The 23,034-nt window shown below is 37.2% G+C and overlaps 1 protein-coding gene across 1 annotated transcript in view; it reads right to left on the bottom strand.

Moving 5' to 3' along the window:
* Positions 1–7,688: 7,688 nt before the first annotated feature.
* The window catches only part of LOC126101067 (protein bric-a-brac 1-like), a 193,619-nt gene continuing 178,273 nt past the window's right edge, over positions 7,689–23,034 (bottom strand). Inside the window, exon 6 of the mRNA XM_049911739.1 lies at positions 7,689–14,783. Coding sequence (XP_049767696.1) covers positions 14,191–14,783 — 593 coding nt within the window. The 3' untranslated portion in view covers positions 7,689–14,190. The remainder of the gene's footprint in view (positions 14,784–23,034) is intronic.

The following is a 23,034-nucleotide window of genomic DNA, read 5'->3' as shown; positions in this document are numbered from 1 at the left end:
GCAATTTTCTGTAGAGTCACAACTCGTTGCGCCTGACTTGGATGAGGAGCATCTTCCACAGAAGTCACACCATTTGTGAACTTCCTACTGCATTCATATACTTGGCTGCTGTGACAAACATGCATCACCGTACTGAAGCTTCATTCGTCAATGAATTTCAATAGTTTTCACACCTTCACTACGCAAAAACCGAATAACAGAACGCTGTTCTTCCCTGGTGCAAGTCACAAGTGGGACGGCCATCTTTATATTGATACTGCGACGGTATGCATGCATCTGCACTATGTTGCCATCTACAGGCCATTCTGCACGCTGTTTTGTAGCACGCTTACCAACTTACAGGATAACGGTGTGAAATTTCGATTTGTTATTACAAATTTAAGGTTTTCATTTGACTCACCCTCGTACTTAAAGTAGTTGACGAGCTTTGCTATTTGGGCAGTTAAATAAGCGAGAATGGCCAAAGTAGAGAGGATATAATATATAGACTGGCAAGTAAAGCATTTCTGAAGAAGAGAAATCTGTTAACATCAAGTATAGTTTTAAGTGGTAGGAAGTCTTTTCTGAATGTATTTGTCTGGTGTGTCGCCATGTACAGTAATAAAACATGAACAATAACCAGTTTAGATAAAAAGAGAATAGAAGCTTCCGAAATGTGGTGCTACAGAAGATTGTTTAAGATTAGCTGCATTGATCATGTAACTAATGGGGAAGTACTCAACAGAATTGGGGAGACAAGGAATTTGTGGCACAACTTGATCAAAAGAAGGGATTGGTTGATAGGACACATTATGAGACATCAACAGATTACCAATTTAGTATTTGAGGGAAGTGTGGGAGTAAAAATCAGAGGGGAAACCAAAGGATGAATACAGGAAGCAGATTTAGAAAGATGTAGGTTGCAGTAGTTATTTGGGTAGGATAGAGTAACATGGAGAGCTGCATCAAATTAGTCTTAGGACTGAAGACCACAATGACGACGCCCACTATCTACATACAATTTATTGAAGATTGCTCCCAATTGCACTAATGAAAATGAATCTTCAATAAACGATTTCGTAGCATCAAGTTTGCCAGCTTTTGACAAAAAAGCAAAATGAAAAAATTCTCAAGCATTTATGATTTTTCCGTCATCTAGAACTGCTTTGAAAATTGACTTGGGTAATGATTTAATGGCTTCAATGAATGGGAAAGCAATATTTTCATTTACTTTTTTGATTTCACCTGATGATGTCATTCTCTGATATGTTATCAACTTGCTTCACTCTTCAAAATGTTCCAAAATCGCGAATAGTGAATGTTGTACAGTATAATGTCTCAAAATTTATGTGAAGATAAACCAGTCATTATGAGTTACAACTCAACAGACAACATTTAAATAAGTTTCATGTGACAGTTTTTGTTTCAACAGATACTACTACTTTCATCACAACATTTCAAAGTTATCCTTGCATCATCCTGCAACTGTTAATCATTGATAAAAAGAGAATTCTTGTCATAGATATGAAATCCTCACGATCACACATCACTCCATTGTCACAGGCAAAAAGGCACTCAGGAAAGTTTGCCGTAAATGCAGATTAGGCAGCCAAAACAGTGTCACTGCTCATTCAGTTGATTCTGGTTGTGTCCCAGAAATTTGTAGGAAAGACTGCTTCAGACTTTCACATAAGCTATTTATCATCACTACGTTTATGAACTGTAATAATGAAAACAAAACAAAACAAATAAAAGAAGAACACAGTTTGACTCTAATCTTCTCCATGAATGTAGTTTATCCATGACCATACAAATTCCTTGCAATATTTGGCTTCTTTGCTGTGTCACTAGCCTCGTCAGTACAAAAACTTGAAATCCTCATCTGAATCCGACACTATGCAGGGTAAAGTAAAATTGTACGGCACAACTGGCTGGGAGTCCCTAAAGAGGGATGTTGAGCTGCCTGTTTGAAGTTCTTTCAATGGGGCACCACTTCAGTGACTTGTGTGCTCTTAACCTATCAAGTAACCTTCTGGGGAAAGGGCACCTATGGTTTAACGCCAGAGCCAAACTATGTGCTGTTCCTTTGTATCTCCACATTGCTGAGAGGTGAAGGCAGACTGAAAAATTTCCATGGTCCAACGAGGATTTGATTCCATAACCTCTCTGTTTCCACTTATTTGTGTTAGCACTAGACCACAAGGGCTCGACATTGCGTATGATGTTTGACTATTATGGATGCAAACAATGGGGGTGAGTACAGGACAATGAAACAAACAGGTAATCCTAATAAACATCAGTCTGGAAACCAATCCTTTCCATAATATGATGTATGCACAAGTGCAATTATGCCAGTATTACAAAACTGTTAATGTCTCAGTGTACATTTATTCCAAAACACTGCAATTGATGCATAAAATTACAAAGTGATAAACTACCCTTATTTGACTACCATATTACCAGATACCTAAATACCGGTGATAACATTTCGAAAAATGTATTGGTTGTGCCTCATCAGTACCACGGCTTTCCAATATCCCCCATCTTGAACACAGTGGATATTTTTTGTGGGGATAGATAAAAGCTTTGGTTTATTCCAGTGCTGTTGATACTGCCCATGAACTCCAGGTATGCATTGTGTATGGTTGTCAGAGCATTTAGAACACACCTGGAATTCCTGAAAGTGTACAGGCAGCGATAAGGAGATGTGGTAAAATGTTTGTCTTCAAGTGCATATCTGCAGTTTGGATCTCAAGGATTCTGTTATAAGGTGTTCATACAATGAGGTGACCTCCTAATATCGTATTGGACATCCCTTTGCCCAACTTAGTGCAGCAACTCGGGATGTGGCACGGACTCAACAAGTCATTGGGAGTACCCTGCAGAAATACTGAGCCATGCTGCCTGTATAGCTGTCCATAATTGCGAAAGTGTTGTTGGTGCAGAATTTTATGCACAAATTGAGCTCTCAATTCTGTCCTATGAATGTTCAATGGGATACGTGTTGGATCTGTGTGGCCAAATCATTTGCTCAAATTGTGCAGAATGTTCTTCAAACCAACTGCGAACAATTGTGGTCCAGTGACATGGCGCATTGTCATCCATAAAAATTCCATCTTTGAATGACTGCAAATGGTCTTCAAGTATGTATATATGAACATTTCTATTCAATGATCAGTTCAGTTTGACCAGAGGGCGCAGTCTAATCTGTGTAAATACATTCCACGCCATTATGGAGCCACTGGCAGCTTGCAGAGCCTTGTTGACAACTTGGGTCCAGGGCTTTGTGGTCCCTGGACCACACTCGCACCCTACCATCAGCTCTTATAATCTGAAATTGGGACTTATCTGACCAGGCCATGGTTTTCCAGTCACATAGGATAAAACCGATATGATCACAAGCCCAGGAGAGGCGCTGCAGATAATGTCACGTTGTTAGCAGAGGCACTCGCATTGGTTGTCTGCTGCTGTAGCCTGTTAATGACAAATTTTGCCACACTGTCATAGCAGACATGTTCGTTGTACAGCCCACAATGATTTCTGCAGTTATTTCACCCAGTGTTGCATGTCTGTCAGTACTGTCAACTGTATGCAAAGGCCACTGCTCTAGGTCCTTAAGTGCAAGCCATCGGTCACTGTGTTGTCTGTGGCGAGTAGGCTGTTGTCGTATCCAGGCTTGGACCCAGTCAAACACTTCATCATCTGTTGCGAATCGATGTCTGCGAATAGCTTGTTTTAGAGGTCCAAACATTGAAAGTCACACGGTGAAAGGTCAGGACTGTACGGTGGATGTTCCAGCATATCCCACCACAGCTGCTGCAATGTTGTCTTCACTGCATTGGCCGTGTGTGGGCGGGAATTGTCATTCAGGAGGATAATGCCAGTAACTGATGAATCTCGTCCACAGTGATTCTGCAGTTGTCCAAGACTAAAGCATTCACTTTCGTAACCATTTCCGATGTGATGACATGATGAGCCTGTCCAGGACGAGTATCGTCTTCCAGTGACATGCACCCATGAAGGAATCGTTTGCGCCATTCCACAACACTTTAACGACTCTGACTGTACTCACTGTACCCAGCCCTCATCTGTCGTTACATTTCACGGCCTCCACCTCCCTGTGCCACCAAAAATCGAATAACTCCTCACTGTTCCTGCTTACTCACCTGCACGTTCGGTAGTGAACGATAACTTGTGTGACCACCTTCTCTTCGACGTGAAACCACACTGGCACAATGCAACGTCAAATGCTGCGCATGCATCAGTCTCTCTACCAATAGATGGCGCCACCATACCCGCAGTTATGTGGTGCCACCTTACGTGTAGGGGCAAAGGTAGACGCACTGACCAGGTTTCATTTAAATGAAGATCATGTGTCAAATTTTGTTTGATGTGACTGAAGTTAGGTTGGTGAAAATTCAGATACTGCAAAACGGATCATTTGCTTTAAGGAGAAATGCACTTGCGGCAGAGACATGGAAGCAAATTTATATATTTTCCTGTGTGTCACATGACCATATAGCACATAAGTGGTTAGAATTGTTTTCAAGTTAACACACCAGTCCGCATGCACGCCAACGCATGCGCACACACCCACACATACAAGCTGTTCTGTCGCTGTCTCTCCCTCTCAGCCATCACTGTCCCCCCTTCCCTGACCCCTGTTGCAGTAATGAAAAGTCAAAATGTTAATCTTCTTTATGTGTCTGCCATCCACTCAACACCTACTCTACACAGTGATTGATAACATTTATTCCCATTATTTATAATTCGACCATTCCATTTTGAAGCATCTTGTTTTCATACATAAAAATGTTTGGATTTTGGCCTGTGATACTGTATTTTCACTCCACCTTGTGTTATTAAGTTCTCCTGAGTCCCACATTTAACTTCCTTGTCAACTGATGAAACTGAATTACAAAGTTTACCATAGTTGATAAACGATGGGTACAAACATTTTATTGCTAAAAAAAAGTAAAGATTTTTTTATGATTGTGTACCAGTTAGAATACATATCACGGCCTCTGATAATTGTTATGCCACAAACTTAGCTTGGACACTGTCACAGCATTGACTACATTTGAAAATGTTCCATTTGTTACACCATAAGTGGCTTACCAAACATGAAGATTTGTGTTTCATACTAAGAAACTAACAAGTTAATAATACCCAGGTAATTATATATTATACGAATTCTTCCCGTTGACAGTTAAACGTAGAAAAAGTCCATGTCCAAGTAATAAATGCAGTTGTTAATAATGTAGTGGCAATGAACATATGAGAATCATTTTCCTTCATGTGCATTCTGTTTCTTTGTAAGCTCATGAAGGCTCCAAACATTGCTGAAAGTAGTTAGGCAGCAACTTTTAGAAAAAAAAAAAGTTCTGAAGTAACTTAAGCATCTCTGAATACGGAAGTTAATAGGAATATGAAAAAAGGGAGGAAGGTTTATCTGTTTAGCAAGAGTAATAGAAGGCAGATTTCAGACTACCTAACAGATCAAAACGAAAATTTCTGTTTCGACACTGACAATGTTGAGTGTTTATGGAAAAAGTTCAAGGCAATCGTAAAATGCGTTTTAGACAGGTATGTGTCGAGTAAAACTGTGAGGGATGGGAAAAACCCACTGTGGTTCAACAACAGTAAAATTCTATGTACCGACTTGACAGAAAATCCTAGGAAGTTCTGGTCTAACGTTAAATCAATAAGTGGCGTGAAACAGCATATCCAGACACTCCAGGATGATGATGACATTGAAACAGAGGATGACATGCGTAAAGTTGAAATACTAAACACCTTTTTCCAAAGCTGTTTCACAGAGGAAGACCGCACTGCAGTTCCTTCTCTAAATCCTCGCACAAACAAAAAAATGGCTGACATCGAAATAAGTGTCCAAGGAATAGAAAAGCAACAGGAATCACTCAACAGTGGAAAGTCCACTGGACCTGACGGGATACCAATTCAATTCTACACAGATTATGTGAAAGAACTTGCCCCCCTTCTAACAGCCGTGTACCGCAAGTCTCTAGAGGAGCGGAAGGTTCCAAATGATTGGAAAAGAGTACAGGTAGTCCCAGTCTTCAAGAAGGGTCGTCGAGCAGATGCGGAAAACTATAGACCTATATCTCTGACATCCATCTGTTGTAGAATTTTAGAACATGTTTTTTGCTTGAGTATCATGTCGTTTTTGGAAACCCAGAATCTACTCTGTAGGAATCAACATGGATTCCGGAAACAGCGATCGTGTGAGACTCAACTCGCTTTATTTGTTCATGAGACCCAGAAAATATTAGATACAGGCTCCCAAGTAGATGCTATCCGCGAAAAGCCACATGGAACTTCCGACACTATCTGCTAGGTCATTTATATATATTGTGAAAGGTAATGGTCCCATAACACTCCCCTGTGGCACGCCAGAGCATCTTGACTTCTGGAAGGCGTTCGATACAGTTCCGCACTGTCGCCTGATAAACAAAGTAAGAGCCTACGGAATATCAGACCAGCTGTGTGGCTGGATTGAAGAATTTTTAGCAAACAGAACACAGCATGTTGTTATCAATGGAGAGACGTCTACAGACGTTAAAGTAACCTCTGGCGTGCCACAGGGGAGTGTTATGGGACCATTACCTTTCACAATATATATAAATGACCTAGTAGATAGTGTCGGAAGTTCCATGTGGCTTTCCACGGATGATGCTGTAGTATACAGAGAAGTTGCAGCATTAGAAAATTGTAGCGAAATGCAGAAAGATCTGCAGCAGATAGGCACTTGGTGCAGGGAGTGGCAACTGACCCTTAACATAGACAAATGTAATGTATTGCGAATACATAGAAAGACGGATCCTTTATTGTATGATTACACGATAGCAGAAAAAACACTGGTAGTAGTTACTTCTGTAAAATATCTGGGAGTTTGCGTGCGGAACGATTTGAAGTGGAATGATCATATAAAATTAATTGTTGGTAAGGCGGGTACCAGGTTGAGATTCATTGAGAGAGTCCTTAGAAAATGTAGTCCATCAACAAAGGGGGTGGCTTACGAAACACTCGTTCGACCTATACTTGAGTATTGCTCATCAGTGTGGGATCCGTACCAGATCGGGTTGATGGAAGAGATAGAGAAGATCCAAAGAAGAGCGGCCCGTTTCATCACAGGGTTATTTGGTAACCGTGATAGCGTTACGGAGATGTTTAGCAAACTCAAGTGACAGACTCTGCAAGAGAGGCATTCTGCATCGCGGTGTAGCTTGCTCGCCAGGTTCGAGAGGGTGTGTTTCTGGATGAGGTATCAAATATATTGCTTCCCCCTACTTATACCTCCCGAGGAGATCACGAATGTAAAATTAGAGAGATTCGAGCGCGCACGGAGGCTTTCAGACAGTCGGTCTTCCCGCGAACCATACGCGACTGGAACAGAAAAGAGAGTTAATGACAGTGACACATAAAGTGCCCTCCGCCACACACCGTTGGGTGGCTTGCGGAGTATAAATGTAGCTGTAGATGTAGAAGTATGTTTATCAGAAGGTACAAATCAAACCTTTAATGTAAAAAGAAAAATCACTTAAAAGTTTTTATTCTACGGCAATATGATCAGCATTTGACAAAAAGTAGGAGGCAGTGGAGTTTTATATATTTTTTTTCTATTGCTTACTGGAAAAGTGGTATCATATGTGTATGAACATATGTATTTTTCTATGAATATTGATAAATTTGTTTTTCAATGGCTCTTTATTACAATAATTATTCATATATCACCATAAAAAGTATGGGTCTACAACACTGTTATGCTCGCACACAATTCCACATAGAAAATTTAGTGTTTTGGCTACTTTACAGCTTTTCTTTACTCCAAAATGAAGTTATTCCAATACACAAATCAAATGAAAGATAGAAAGTCAGTAAAACAACAGATATTCAAAATAAATAGTGAATTGAATAATATAATATTATAATTTGTCATGTAAATTGATTATAATCATTTTCTGATAAGCATTTACAGTTTAGCCTATTATTAACGTACAAGACATTTCGTAGCAAATGCGAAATACATGGCAGTTATGTACAAAAACCAGTGCTGTTCTGATGCTATAAGTATTAATTAATTCTACGGCATAATATAAAATAGTCTTTCGAAATTTTGTTTCCTGTGTGTCTAATGTAACACTTGTCATTCACCCGCTGCCTGAACAAACTGAGTATGTGGTAAAAGTAACTTTTTATCACAGTAAAGAATGATGAAGATATTTATATTGCAATGTTTTACATATTACCAATATGCTTTATAAAAGTACCATTTAACAGTCTTTGCAAATGGTATTGTGCTGCAAGAGTACCTGTAAACAAAGATTGATAAGGCACCAGGGGCCCTGAATCATGAAATGTGAATCCTGTTCACAAAAAAATCTGTTACCCCAGCAAAAATCTCCAGTAGAGTCACAATACAACAGGCACCATATGCTACATTGTATAAAATAATGAGCCATTGAAAAGCATAGCTGGCTGAACAATATGGCTAAAATTTGCATAAACATCTTCCAATATTTCAACTGTGTTGCAGTACGATGAAATGTGTCACATGCAACCAATACAAAAATACTTCATCCAGTTTCTTATCTTTTTCTCCATCATTCAAAATTACATTTGAATTCATGAAAATGTATTACTAAATATTTTGGCATATATGTTTTCTACAGCTTTATACGAATTAAGACTACCTATGCATACCTCATACACACACATTCTTGCATCTGACAATAACTCAAGAAAAATATTGACACATTTTGAAATACAACAACATATTGTTTGATAAAATAGAGATTTTTCCCAACAAACAGCAAACTGAACAAAATACACTATATTATTACCAATGTTGTAGTGAAGTAAGTGTCATTAAAGATGTGAAATCTGATTGTCTTTTGAATTACTCCTGAGTATGGAAAAACTTTACTGCAAAGGACTAGAAATAAGCTGCTGTTTAACTGCAGTAACAGACATTTTGTTACATAAACATGTACCAATGATTTGCTAGTAATAATCTGATATAATTCACTTAATACCACAGGATAAGGGCAGATGTTTAGTTTATTAGTCTGCTATTCAACTGCACCTTGTTAACTGCTGACTCAATTCATGCTGCCAGATATACAGTTTTTGCTAACTATTCATGTGAGACATGTACAGATCCCACAAAAGATGGGACATTCACTAAGTACGCAATAGAGCCAAAAATGTTTCATTCTGACATTGAAACACCTTCAAACAAAGGGAATAAACTTTCCTTAAAGCAACGTTCTTGCTGCAGTGGTAGCAGCACAAATCATACTGTTATTTTTGTTTTCAAATTTACTGTTCTTAATTTTTGCAGTGCAGTGATGCTAATTTTATAAAAAAAAGTATATGAGGAAAATGGATTTATGGTCTGCTTATATACCAGTACCATTATGTAGTTTTATTTACCCTACTACAGTATACTTAATTTTATAGAGGTTATAATATTACTTGACAGCTAAAAGATATTAAAATATATTCATATATTCTGTTTTCACTGTATGAGCTGGAATGGCTCTACATGCTTCACATGAAATACCAAAAACTGAGACAGATGCTGATAATTTTTCTGTGTCACAGCTGTATGTGTCACCATGTTGAGAAGAAGCTCTGCTGACACTGAACAACATAATCAAGATAACTAGCAGGGGAAAAAGAGAGCAAAGTGTGACCCAATACACCACATGTAATTTCAAGCTGGTTTGTGACAACCGTTTACTAACAATACACTTTGAGGTTTATCAGTTTCATTTTATTTCAAACTCTAATTCTAGTGGAGTACTAAGTACGTTGAAAAGTGGGAAAATTGTTCCTCCGTTTAATTACAAGAGGACAGATACAGTTTTACAGTTTCATTTATATTACAAAGTTGGCCGACATATTCGGCTGACTTCTGTCTTTTCCAGTCAGGCTGCTGATGAGTGATGACAGTTTAGAGAAGTTCCTTGTGTGTAATTTATGTAAATCTTTCAGAAAAAAGAAGTAACATTGTGTGCATTTCCAAAAGGGCAAGAAGATTGTTAGATCATCATAGTCCTCATAAGCTTCCTTCCTCACCCCTAATACATTCATATTGCTATTGAATCTTTGATAATGACTGAATATTGTAACTGAATTATCAGCAAATGAATGGTTTATACGCAGCAGCGGAATTATTCAGAAAATCAGATTTGAAATATTGATATCCTCTCTAGTCCTTATCCTTGAAATATGAAAAAAAGAATTATTAATGTCAGAGAGACAAACTGAAATTAATGATGTAATTGGCATGTATTGGCTATACATATTCAATATTATCTGGGCAGCAAATATCAGAAATGTGGTACTTCATGAACTTGTCAATTGCCAATTATCTTCACGAACTTGTCAAAGACTGATTATGATACGTACAGTTGAGTTAACCAGAAGTTAATCACTAAGGCAAGAGGTAATAAAACATTAATTTTATAACCCATTAAGTGTTCTCCAAACTAATATCATCATACCAGGCTTAAATGTAGGTCTGGAAGTCTGATAACTGTAAATTAGCCTTGCACAGTGAAGACCTATAGCCAACCTCAAACAGATATAAAACAATCACTTTATATTAATCCCATACACAATAAATAGTCAACAAGCACAAACATACTGAATGGCATACATCTCTGAGGCACTAACATATGCTAGTAAATCTCTGATACAAACTGCACAGTAGCAGACAAAATAAACCATCAATATTAACATCTTTTTCACTTATGCCCCTAACCTGTTTTTACAAGCAATCACTGATACCTGGTCATAACAATAGTTCAAACTTTGTACTAGTATGTCAGATAGCCTGTAACACATTATGTTACAGTACAGTACATCACAGTAAAGAATTACTGAAGCAGCAATCCTCAGAAATATAAAGCAAAAACAGCCCTATTCAATGTCTGATACCTGAGGCAAGTTTGACAATAAATAACTTCCCCTCCCCCACATGTGCTGTCAAATACAGAAAAAAGAATTGTTTAATTTCAGGTTTTTTTCATAAAAAAATGTTTTTTCTTCACAATCAGAACGCGCTTTCTTTAATGTGAGAAAGGTTGTACAGTTGGGAGAGGGGAGCACAGAGCATTAAAATTTGAGATAAGTTCGAGTAGTTTACCATGCACAGTAAAAGATGAGCTTGTCACACTGAGTTCTAGAATGTGAGCAGCATCCAATTACCACATCCCTATACATGTTATTATAGACTGGTTTAGGTCTCAGCTTTATTTCAAATTTTAATTGCTATCAGTGGAGTCCTTTAAAACTTTTATTTTAAATACATTCAATTAATCATTTTCTGAAATATCTCTGCTATATTTTCCTCCTTTCTGTTATTATGAGAAGAAGTTGTTATGACTCAAATGTGAAAGATTCCATTTCAGAAGTTCAGTATTAATTATTTGCTTCTGCACATTTAGCCAACCCTACCCCAGCTATCACTTTGCTTTCTAGGGCTTTTTCCCTATCTTTAGGCATTTTTTTAAGATTTCATGTTTGACATTCAGTAAATTTTACCAGATACTAATGACTTTGATAAATACTGAATAACTAGTTTCATTCTATAAAAAAGATAAACACTTTTTTTCAGTATGAGGTATTTGACAATCCACTTGTTATAACAGTGAATCATAAGTCTATATATAATTACACAATACCACTCGAACACAACACTTCAAGCTGTTTGTATAAAATCAACCTTTCTCTGTCAACAGACCAAAGACAACACACAGTTCAGTTGCTTATGACATTTTAACAGGCTAGTAAAAACTGTCCAGCAAGCAATAAAACAAATACTGAAAATATTATCTATGTTTCTACTTAAGAGTTAATACTAGTTTCACATATACAGTTTCACTTACAAATGCCACACAAGACACATTCTGCAACAAATATTGGTTGCTGACTACACAACAATTCATTCTGAATATGTTACAATTGAATACTGAGTTCATTGATCTCTCTGAAAAGCATTTACCGACTAATCACCATCACAAAACTGAAACAACTGTTAACGGCATACTACTTCTCTGAGTTGTTAGCCATTTCCATCCTTAAATTAATTGCCATCTTCAAAAATCCAGTGGCCTGCAGTTTTCTCTGTGGGTATTCAACAGTGATAAGAAAGCATAACAACAAAAAAGCAATGTAACAAACAAAAGCCTCTACTTTCAGAACACTATTAATACTGCAAATTGACATTTTTCAGTTCATCATCATCTTCTTCTTCCTTTGAAGAGTCAACCCACACTTCACTCATACTATGTTGCAAAACATTTTTCAATTTCAACTTCAATATGTTGCTTTAACTCCAAAGGTACAAGAGACATTAAAAGTACCAATTGTCCAAAACTATTTTAAAACTAGGTGTAACACAAAGTGTCTTGAAATAATTACAGCATTTTCAAGGTTGCCTACTGGACTATCAGACAAATAATTTTAAACTTTTATAAATATTATACTGGTTGACCACCCAATAGAATGTTACAGGTAATGCCAACAATGCTGCAGCTACGTGTACCCCTTTAAACATTTCAAAACAAACCAAAATAAACACTTATTGCCTCTACAGTTACTTAACATCCAATACAATTTCCTGTCAAAGGCCAACAACTACTTATAACTTCCCTATTATAAGTAGACACTTGTTCCAGGAGCAGAAGCATGCGAGTAGTGTTATATTGCAACCACTGAAAATTGCAAGCTGACATCAACATACCAAAGAATGGTGCTCTGGTACAGGACAACAGTATGTACATGTAATATCATTTGGTGTATGCTGTTCCGACATGTTTACACAGTACTCTTCAGGCTACTCCAACAATGTGCAGAACTCTAATAAAAATAGTTCATATATGAAAACATTAATTACCTTCCATACAAATGTGCCTCACACAATAAATATGGTACAGCAGAAAGCCATGACCATTCAATACTTAGAAAAATTATTAGTTAAGTACTGCACTGTCATCATTAATGGTGAGCAAAAACCTCCATTGGCAGGAAGCCACGATTAACATATTTGTGCTAAGTAATTTAATAACCAAATACATTGAATGTACGATGAAGAATACGCTATAGAGAATGAGTAGACCTCTCAGTTGCACAGAAAATACTGTTTTAAAAACACAAAAATTCAGAAGACAGTCCATAAATTCTTTAAAACAGAAATCTGTAAATATTCATGGCTAGTGTGTAACTGTTTAGCCATAAACCACTATGGATACTCACAGTTGTGATATTTGTCTACCAACAGCCACCAAATTACTATGACTTCATGACTGGTCATGGCTATCTTTCATTCAATATTATATCCTCATCTGGACATTCACAAATGTACTTTGTGCCCATTTGCCACTGACACATGAAACAAATTTGCAACAACTAAAATGTTTAACTGTTACAAGATAACTGAGAAAATACAAAACAGCATTAACAACATTAATCTACAGACTAATGCTTAATGTCTCCATTAATTATATTTCAGATCAGCAATAAAAAAAAAGAGTAAAGTTACAAACGAGATTCACATCACACAAATACAGTAGCAAAAATGCATGCACAGTTAAGGTGACATATCAGAGAAAAAACTCTGCAAGGAAAAAAAAAGAAAAAAAAAAGAAACCTAATAAATATATTTTCTATGCGCAACACAATTTACAGCATGATACAGCATAGAGAGGAAAAAATTAAAAAAAATTCTGTCCTATCTACCCTCCCTTCCAGTTAAGTTCATTAAAATGCAGGAATATACCAGCAAAAATTCTTCCAAACTGCATTAAAATATTTCTTTCACTAACCTACAATGTTTTTGTCTCTTGTGATACTATTTACAGTACAGCATGAAATGTATAACCTACTCAAAATGATGCTCCAGTTCTTCAATTTTAAACACATCACCTCATACTCAAAAACAAAACTCGAGAAATATTACATTCTGTTAACTTATATGGTTCTAAAAAGTAGAAATTATGTGAACAGCTGCTTATAACAGAACTTACATCTCAGTTTTTAAGTGGTAAAACGCAATGTCTGAGTCACAAATGGCATGAAGTCTGAAAATGAACAGGGAACTAAATATCATAGCATGTCTGCTGTCAGGCTGTCTACAAGTCAGGTGAGACTCACCAGCCCATACCAATATAGTGTTCTGGTTCAATTATCTGAAGTCTTCCATCCAACAGAGGCAGTTGTTGGCACAGTGACAGTTCCAGAAGTCTGTTGCTGCTGCTGCTGTTGCTGTTGTTGCTGTTGCTGCTGAATATGGACCTGGCCAGGAGCTGGCAACTGCTGTTGACCTTGGCCCATATCAGGCAGTTTGTAGTGCAATAGCATGTACGAAGGTGGCTGTGCATGTGCCGAGGCAACTGGCGTAGCTCCAGAATTTGAAACACGGCCCCGCCGTCTCTGTGGAAGTATGCCTCGCCGTGCCATGTAGAAACGTATTGTCGAGATTGGAATATTAAATATGTCTGAAACATTCTGGAAGGTCATCCCTTTCTGCACACACTCCGCTGCCTTTTGTAGTTCTTCTTCTGAACGGCGAACTCGCACTGTGGGAGTAGAATGCTGTAATGCAGCTGAAATGTGACTAATATCCTTACTGTCAGCACTGTTGCTGAGACTGCTGTTCCCACTGGGTGCTGGCAATATGGCTGCAAACTGTGGCATAGATTGCTGCATTTGAGCCTGTTGCTGTGGCTTCAGGACACACATCACATTCTGCAGTGCTAGTGCTGAACCCAGATCTGTAGGGACAAAGAAAAAAAATTTTTTATTTGATACATATCCTCAGATAATATTTTTTAACAGCTCAATGAAACAAGAAATATTAATGTTTAAATGATGTAAAGACCTGGAATGTCAGTTTTCAAAATATCATAATCAGAACGATAATTTAATTGAATAACAGACATCAAAATAGTGCAATAAATACATAAGTTTATAAATAAAACTATTATCATAATCTGGAAAAGAGGAATAGAATATTTGGTACAAGATACATACCTCTCTGTGAAAAGTAGGCCACCAATTATGCTCTGATGAAGTCATGGGTGGTGACAACAATACAACAGTGTCAATGATTTCTTTAGGATCTGAAATAGCTACTGCTTCCTTAAAATCTATGTTAACAATAAACTAAGAAACTATTTTCTACAGCTGCAGGAAACAGTGTAACTCTCATTTAATACTCAGCTTTTGTGATTAACTACTCAGTCTTTCAGTTTAACAAATCCATTTCCCTTTCTTGTCATACTGCATTTGTTATACAAAACCTCAGGTACAGTAAGGAAAACTTATTTACTTTTTGTAAACATACTAGTTCTTGACCACACTATTTCAAGTCTATCTCGTTTACCGTACGAGGTATCAAGGTCTGTATCCACTAAGGAAGGTAAGTAAGTTGTAACAGATGTAGATTTATTCTGCCGTTAATGATTAAGCATATTTTTGATTAACATTAGAACTGATATTGTGACCTTCAAAATTTGCAACTACTAATATTCTTCAGCAACATAAATATTATTCTCTGTGCTCTCTCTGTGCTGTGTGTAAAGAATATAGATATGGTGCCCTGTTGACTTGTATATTTCCAGCAATTATGAGAAGTTTGAAAAAAAGTAACAGTAAAAAAACCAAAATCATGATGGCAAATCAAAAGTAAGGAGAAAATCTGACAGCCAAATTGAAAGAAATAAGATATAAAGTGGACAAATTTTGTTACTTAGACATTTCAATTACAGCACACTACAGAAGCAGCTTTAAAATCGGGAAAAGAATTTGAACACCTAAATGTGCTTTCAGTGAACGAAAACAACTACCAGCGAAGAAGACTAAGGCGCAAAAAAGTTGTGCAGGATGTCTGCAAGCATTATATGGACAGTGGACAAGTCTTTTTCACTGATTTTTGTCTGCTAACAATAACATTCCACTTGTCAAAACTTTATTTACTGGTATGTTTAAGGCCTAGCTCATCATCAGAATATAATGAGGAAGGGCTATGCCCAAAATGTGTAAATAAATGAAGTTTTAACAACATGTTGAATGTTGATCTTAGCAACTGAAAAAGACATGATTAACATTCTTAGACAACAAGCTGCTTAGTGTAAAAAAAAAAAAGAGAGAAACTAAACTCCACCCTAACAGGCCACGAGGACCCAACAGTACCAACTGTCCGCAGTTTTATCCTCAGCCCACAGGCTTCACTGTGTGCTGATATGGAGAACCATGTGGTCAGCACACCGCTCTCCTGACTGTATTTTAGTTTATGATACAGGAGCAACTACTACTCAATCAAGTAGCTCCACAATTTGCCTCCATCCTAGTACTAGCCCAGTCCGACAGCCCTTAACTTCAGTGATCTGATGGGAACTGGTGTTACCACTGCGGCAAAGCCGTTGCCATGGTGTTTAGTATAGAACGGCGGGGGGGGGGGGGGGGGGGAGATTTGTCAAGGCATTTATGTGGAGAGAGCTCTTATACAGCTGTGCGCACTGAATACTGTTGCAGACTGACACAAAGTGCTTGGAACCAGTGGATATGTGCCTTTGTGTTAACCTAACAAGGCACACCTAGACAGAAAGAAGAAACAATGAAGACGTTCCAAAAGAGAACAGTGAACTAAGAAATATCCAAAATATAAATTGTTTTCCTTTTTTTGTATCTGTTAGCTCCAGTAAGTTTTTAACAGTCATAGTGCAATAAGAAATGCTAGGAAAGAAAACCAAGAAGTAAAAAAAAATTGGTGAATAGTCTATTGAAAGTAACAAAATGCTAAAATTATCAAGAAGTGAAGAAAACAGCACAATATAGGGAAGAATGGTTGCAGTAATAAGGCACAGGCTTTAGAAGATGAACTTCCTTTAACTGGAAACATTCAAACACACACAGTAAGCACAATGAGGATTAAAACCAGAGGAAGATGAAGGTACTGTTAGTAATTACCTTTCTTCCATACTAAATTTTAAGGTGACAAATTAAAATCTTTATACAGTTTTTGGTGGTCTTACGCACACTTGATAACCTGTGCATCAGTGAATTATTAACTCAACTGCCCCGACAGTTACTGAGCTGCTCTCTCCAGAAATATTGACAAGGAGTTCCCAAAATTCAAACTCTACATTTGTGTTAGTAATTGCTTGTGGTAGCCACTGAATGAGCAAAGACTTAACTGTGATGTTTCAATGAGTTATACAATCATGATCTTCTGGCAAAGTGTCAAGATTCTGCAGATGCTGTCCTACTTATATCTGCAGCTTGCCCCCTCTCCACATGGCTTCAGGAGGCTGGTTTCACATAGACCAGTGGGCATGAGGGGGGGGGGGGGGGGTTGAGTCGCATTGCAGGGGGAGGAGGAAGCTCCATTCACATCTCTGTCAGACACACCAGAATGAAGTGGTGCCTCTACAGCCAATGCTCAACACCATCAGTTTGCACAACTATAGACTGGCCAAATATCTGGTGACACTCCTAGAACCCCTTGTGGGGCACTGTTGTCATCATGTGAAGAACTCAGCAGATTTTGTGAGAATGCTTAAGGCATGCAGTAACAAAGAGATGACCTCCTAGTGAACTTCAATGTCACTTCGGTCTTCACAAAAGTACCTCAAGACTCCTTGGCTATGCTGAATCAACATTTCGAGCCTCTTTGAACATGCACTAATGACCACCTACTTGACGTGCATTGGAGAGTTTAATAAACAGACAGATGGAATGGCCATAGGATTCTCTCTTGCTCCACAGATCACAAATCTATACATAAACACTTTGAGAAGGTGGCCCTCCAAACTGCTCACCATAAACTCCAGCACTTGTACTACTATGTTGTTGATACTTTTGCGATTTGGGAGCATGTCAGGCAGGCACTGGATGAGTTTCTGGACCACCTTAACAGCATCCATGAAAACATCACCTTCACTACAGAAATAGAGGAGAATGGCTGTCTTCCGTTTTTGGATATACTAATAAGGAAGAAGGCAGATGGCACGCTAGGCCATTAAGTATGTCGGAAGAAGACTCTCACAGACCTGGACCTGCATGCAACAAGCTGCCGCCATCCAGTGCATCAGCAAACAGTACTGTCAACCTTGGTATACAGTGGCACATGTCATCTGTGATTAAGAAAGCCTGTCAGATGAACTGCAGCACCTGAAGGAGATATTTCACCAAAAAAATGGGTACAGCGAAGTGCAGATTAGGAGGGCTTTCAAGATGAGATGGGTTGGGGAAAATTGTGCAGAGGAAACAGAAGACAAGAAACTCACTTTTCTTCCATACTTGAGACTGCTGTCAGCCAAAAATTGGGAGGCTTCTGGAAAAATTGAACATAAAAACCATCTTTTGACCACCGCCGAAGATAAAAGAGTGGCTTGGCTCTGTGAAAGACACACTTAAATTCAATGTACTAGGAATTTACAGCATCGGTTGCGGATGCAGTCAGCAGCACATTGGACAAATGTGGCTATGTATTTCTAAATGCTGTAAGGATGTATCAGGCATGTGCGGCTGGGACGGAGAGAAATTGGTGATAGCAGACCAGAGCATCAAGGAAGAACACACATTTGACTTTGAGAACACCAAGGTGATCTGCTGAGCTGCCAGCCATTGGGACAGTGTCATAAAAGAGACCATCAAAATTTGAATTCACAAGAATCTTGTAAACAGAGATGAAAGATACCAACTGAGTGCAGCACGGAATCCACGAATAGACATGGTGTGTCTGCTATCCCCACCACAATGAATTCAACCCCCACCCTGCCCACCAGCCTCTCTGTACCCAGCCTCCTTAAGCCAGAAGGAGGGGGACCACCACACACATAAGTAGGACTGCATCTGCAAAAACTTGACACTTCGCCAGAAGATGACGAGTACGTCAAATGTCGAAACATTACAGTTTTATACTACTGACAACCGACTAGAAACCAGAGAGCTTTTTATCATCTGTATACACTGGGAAAGTCTACATTCAGTTGCAAACTTGACTTCAGAAAGATTGTTCCAGATCCATATTTCTGAACAGCTCTTAGCCCCACTACATTTTGTGAGAATTAAGGACGAAATATTAATACTAGTTCTGAGATTGTCAGTTTTCTGTTCAAGTTTAGATACTCCCAAGAAAGGAGTGTGCTTGCGCTTACTGTCAAGATTTCTTTTATATTGCTACTTTGTGGAAGAACATAAGCTGAATTTCAAAGTTTGATATTCATTTATCAAAATATATTCTTATGTGCTTATCTCTAACATTAGTGTCTGATTTTTACACACTTTTCATTGCATTAAAAAGGGTAAGCTGATAATGGCCTTCTTAAACTTGCTTATGGAAAAAGCAAAATATGTACTTATAAAAAAAGAGTGAATACATAACAAGACGAATATCTAAATACACTAGAATGCCAAATACTGATCATCTGTTGTACTTGTTACACATTACCAGTACAGACATTATAAGAAGCGCCGACTGTAAAACGATTGGTGTTCTTTAGCTCTTCAAGAAATGATGCATAAATAAAATTGCAAACATACGACATAACAGCAAAGGCTAATTACACTGCAGGTTATATCAAACTACTTCAATTTGTTTTTCATTATTACATTAGCTATTGTCATTTTAGCGTCTACTGAAGTAAATATATCTTCAAGCCACAACTCTTGATAGAAAAACCATGCTTAGTTACAAGAGGCTAAAGTAAAATTCAATAAAGACAAAATATAAAATGTGTGGTTCACAGCACAGTTATTAACGGTGTTATTAGACAGATACTGTCAAACATAAACTCTGTTCTCAAAGCAATCTAGATCCAAGACATTACTGTAGCTATATTGTGTAATTATATGCACAAAATTTACTCAGGAAAACATGCAGGAAAATAATAAACTAAACATATGAATTTGTAATATATGGTTACTCTGACTTATCAAGTGCAAAGATTTGTCTAGTGATAGAGTAATGAACCCTGTAACATGGATGTGTCATTCACAGATATTAGACCAGTTATGTATGAGCTTTGAAGTTTCACATAAATTTTCAAAGATGTGAATGATGACAAAGGATTCATAGTGCATTATTTAAAATACAGTATAATAAAAAACAGGTTTTATTTCTGTAATATACAAACATTCTTCCCCATATATACTCCCAAAGTCACTGCTTGCACATTTATTAGTTCAAACCCTCTGAATCATATGTATTTCCATTCCAGCCAGTGTCTGTAAAATAGGCAATGGCAAATGGATGCTTTTTGTAAAGAAGGAGGCATTTTATGTAAAAATAAATAAATAAATAAATAAATTTGAATATCAAAACTAATATCAGAGACAAGTACATACGAAAACCACACACGCACTATTCTGTTTTCTGCCTTTTCTAGTCTTTTTGCTCTTTCACCAGTTGCAGCCTCTGTTATTTATTTCCACAAATGTGCCACTATTCAAAGATGTGTGTGTGTCCTTGTAGTACTTAGTTTGTCCGATTCCTCTAATCCTCTCTTTTTCATCCTCTCCAGGTGAAGAGAACTACTTCTGAAAGTAGGTTTTCCTACCAGTCTGTTGCCACCTGATACAGCGTAAACTCTGTTTTCTGTCATTGTGATTCTCTTTACTGAAGTGTATATAGTATCTGACAAACATTATTTTGCTTAGAATTATTTTCACAAAAAATTATGTTTCAACAAATATCATGTAACCCCACATACTCCTAAAGGATGATGATAGAATGGAGCCAATTTTCTTATCATCATACTGAAGTATTTTCTTTCAGTGCTAATAAATTTTCTTCTTATGATATTTCACCGTGTAAAAACTGAATATGAAGTTAGACAATGGAAACTCTGGGTTGGAACATCAACAATATCAGGAAAAAGATGGAGTGCTACTCACAATAAAGATGACACACTGAGTTGCAGACTGAATGTGTAGCAATCTTTTTCCTTGTATTGTTAATACGAAGTTCGGGGTTTCCAAGTCTACATTTACTGTCAGACACTGCAATCTGCCCACATATTATCCGCACCAGATCTTTCAGACTTCTTTATGCTACCATTTGATCATTAATCTATTTTGGATGAAGGTAGGTGCATCAAACATTTAAGTAATTTTGGAAACATAATCCTCATTAATGTTGTCCTCAGTATATTTTACACATCTTCATTCTTGTAATTAACTCGAGTTGGTGTCTTATTTCAGATAATTGCATTTTACAGTGTAGAGCAAATTATCTCATTACCGCAGTTGGTATATTCTTTAGAGTAAACTTATTGAATCAACCTTGACCCAAAACTTAATTACTGCTAATCATTTGCTAGGAAGGAAACTAACTGCAACGTTCTCGGAGGACCAGTTGTCTCGAGGATAGCGAGGTGAGCATATGAACCACACTTCTCCTGATTTGAGTCCAGCACCTTAACTGCTGTAAGGATTTTCCTGTCAGCTTTACACTCAGATTACTGAGAGCCTGTGCACACATAGCAATGAAGTATTTTATCTAAACATTATTTTGCTAACTGCTCAAGGTCTTAAAATCATAGTTCCTAAAGTTTAAAATGTTTTGTTACATTCCTTAGCAACATGTTACATCAGTGTTAAACATTGTCATATAGCAACAGTAATAAAAAGAATCATCACAGAATATGTACACAGTTTCTGAATTCCAACTAAAAATAGCACCTCATTTCAACATGAGCATGAAAAATACATAAAAGTGAAAAAGAAGAGAAACCATGCGAACATATAGTCAATTTCTCTAAAACACACACACACACACACACACACAATAATCTATGTAATTTTTTGTTTGTTTAATTGCAGTTTAATGAACACAGTCTTGGTACACATCGAAATCCCCATGCCACAGTACTGCAGCATGCCACCAGTGGAGCAATAACAAATGGTAAACTGGAGTATTGTGTGCAGTAATTCCTTTTAAGCACAAGCAGAAATATTGTAGTTGTCATGGCTTATTTAGTAGTTTCAATTGGTCTGGCACAGCTGCAAAATTTCTTCTGCTGCCAAAAACAAATTACCACTTGACATCCTACTTTATCAGTGGACTGTGCTATTTCATTTTGGCTCATCTATTTGTGTTCTTTGGTTGTGTAGTGTGAGGATTTCTTTTTATACTAAGACTGCAGAAAAGTAACAGCAAAAAGTCACAAAATTAATTAAGTAACACTATTTTTTCCAGCTGGTAGCTAAAACTTTATGGCTTCACCTCATAACAAACTCTTTTCAAGACAACTTCAAATACTTCCCCTTTATACCAATTTCATATAAATATTAGTATCTGCAGTGTGCAGCTACTGTTTGTAGCTAGGTTTCTTTATAAACATGCTGAGGACACTGGCTTCCAAGTCAGCATTTTAACCAGATAATGGAATTAGAAGATTAAGAAAGTAAGGGTGGGAAGATGCAGAAGATAAGTTGGATGGACTATCTCTATAATCTAGGATGTTTATAAAAAATACAAAGATTGGAATGCCTTAGCTTCATTTGATATGATTGATTTTTGATCCAACATGTAATGCTTCTCCATAAAATAAATTAAAATGTTGGTATGGGTAGTTGTCTAGCTGATGCAAAACTTGAACTTAACAATCTCAAGTTCAGAAGAATTCATGCATGCATAAATCTTTAGGACCTGTGAAGCTTACAAATGCTACAAGCAGCTTTAACAAAGCATGCAAGCAGCTTTAACAAAGCATGCATACAACTAGTAGAAAGCACAAGAAAACAACACTTTAAATTATTTATCCACTTCTAGTGATCATGTTGGTGCTACAGAGATTAGGAAAGATCCTTGTAATCACAGTTGCAAAACAAACTGAGCTCACCAATTATTTCTAAATGGTGACAAAATAAATATACACGACTAAGGAAGATGTTTGAATTTGTCACTTTATTGTTTTTAATATTATTCAGTCAGTAGAAAATCTAAAAGAACTAAATATAAATAACTTCAAGTTTATATGGTTCCAAAAAACTTGATACACAATATCAAATACAATA

This window comes from Schistocerca cancellata, chromosome 9, assembly GCF_023864275.1.
Source record: "Schistocerca cancellata isolate TAMUIC-IGC-003103 chromosome 9, iqSchCanc2.1, whole genome shotgun sequence".
NCBI classification, from domain to species: Eukaryota; Metazoa; Arthropoda; class Insecta; order Orthoptera; family Acrididae; genus Schistocerca; species Schistocerca cancellata.
This window is presented reverse-complemented; position numbering and strand designations above follow the sequence as displayed.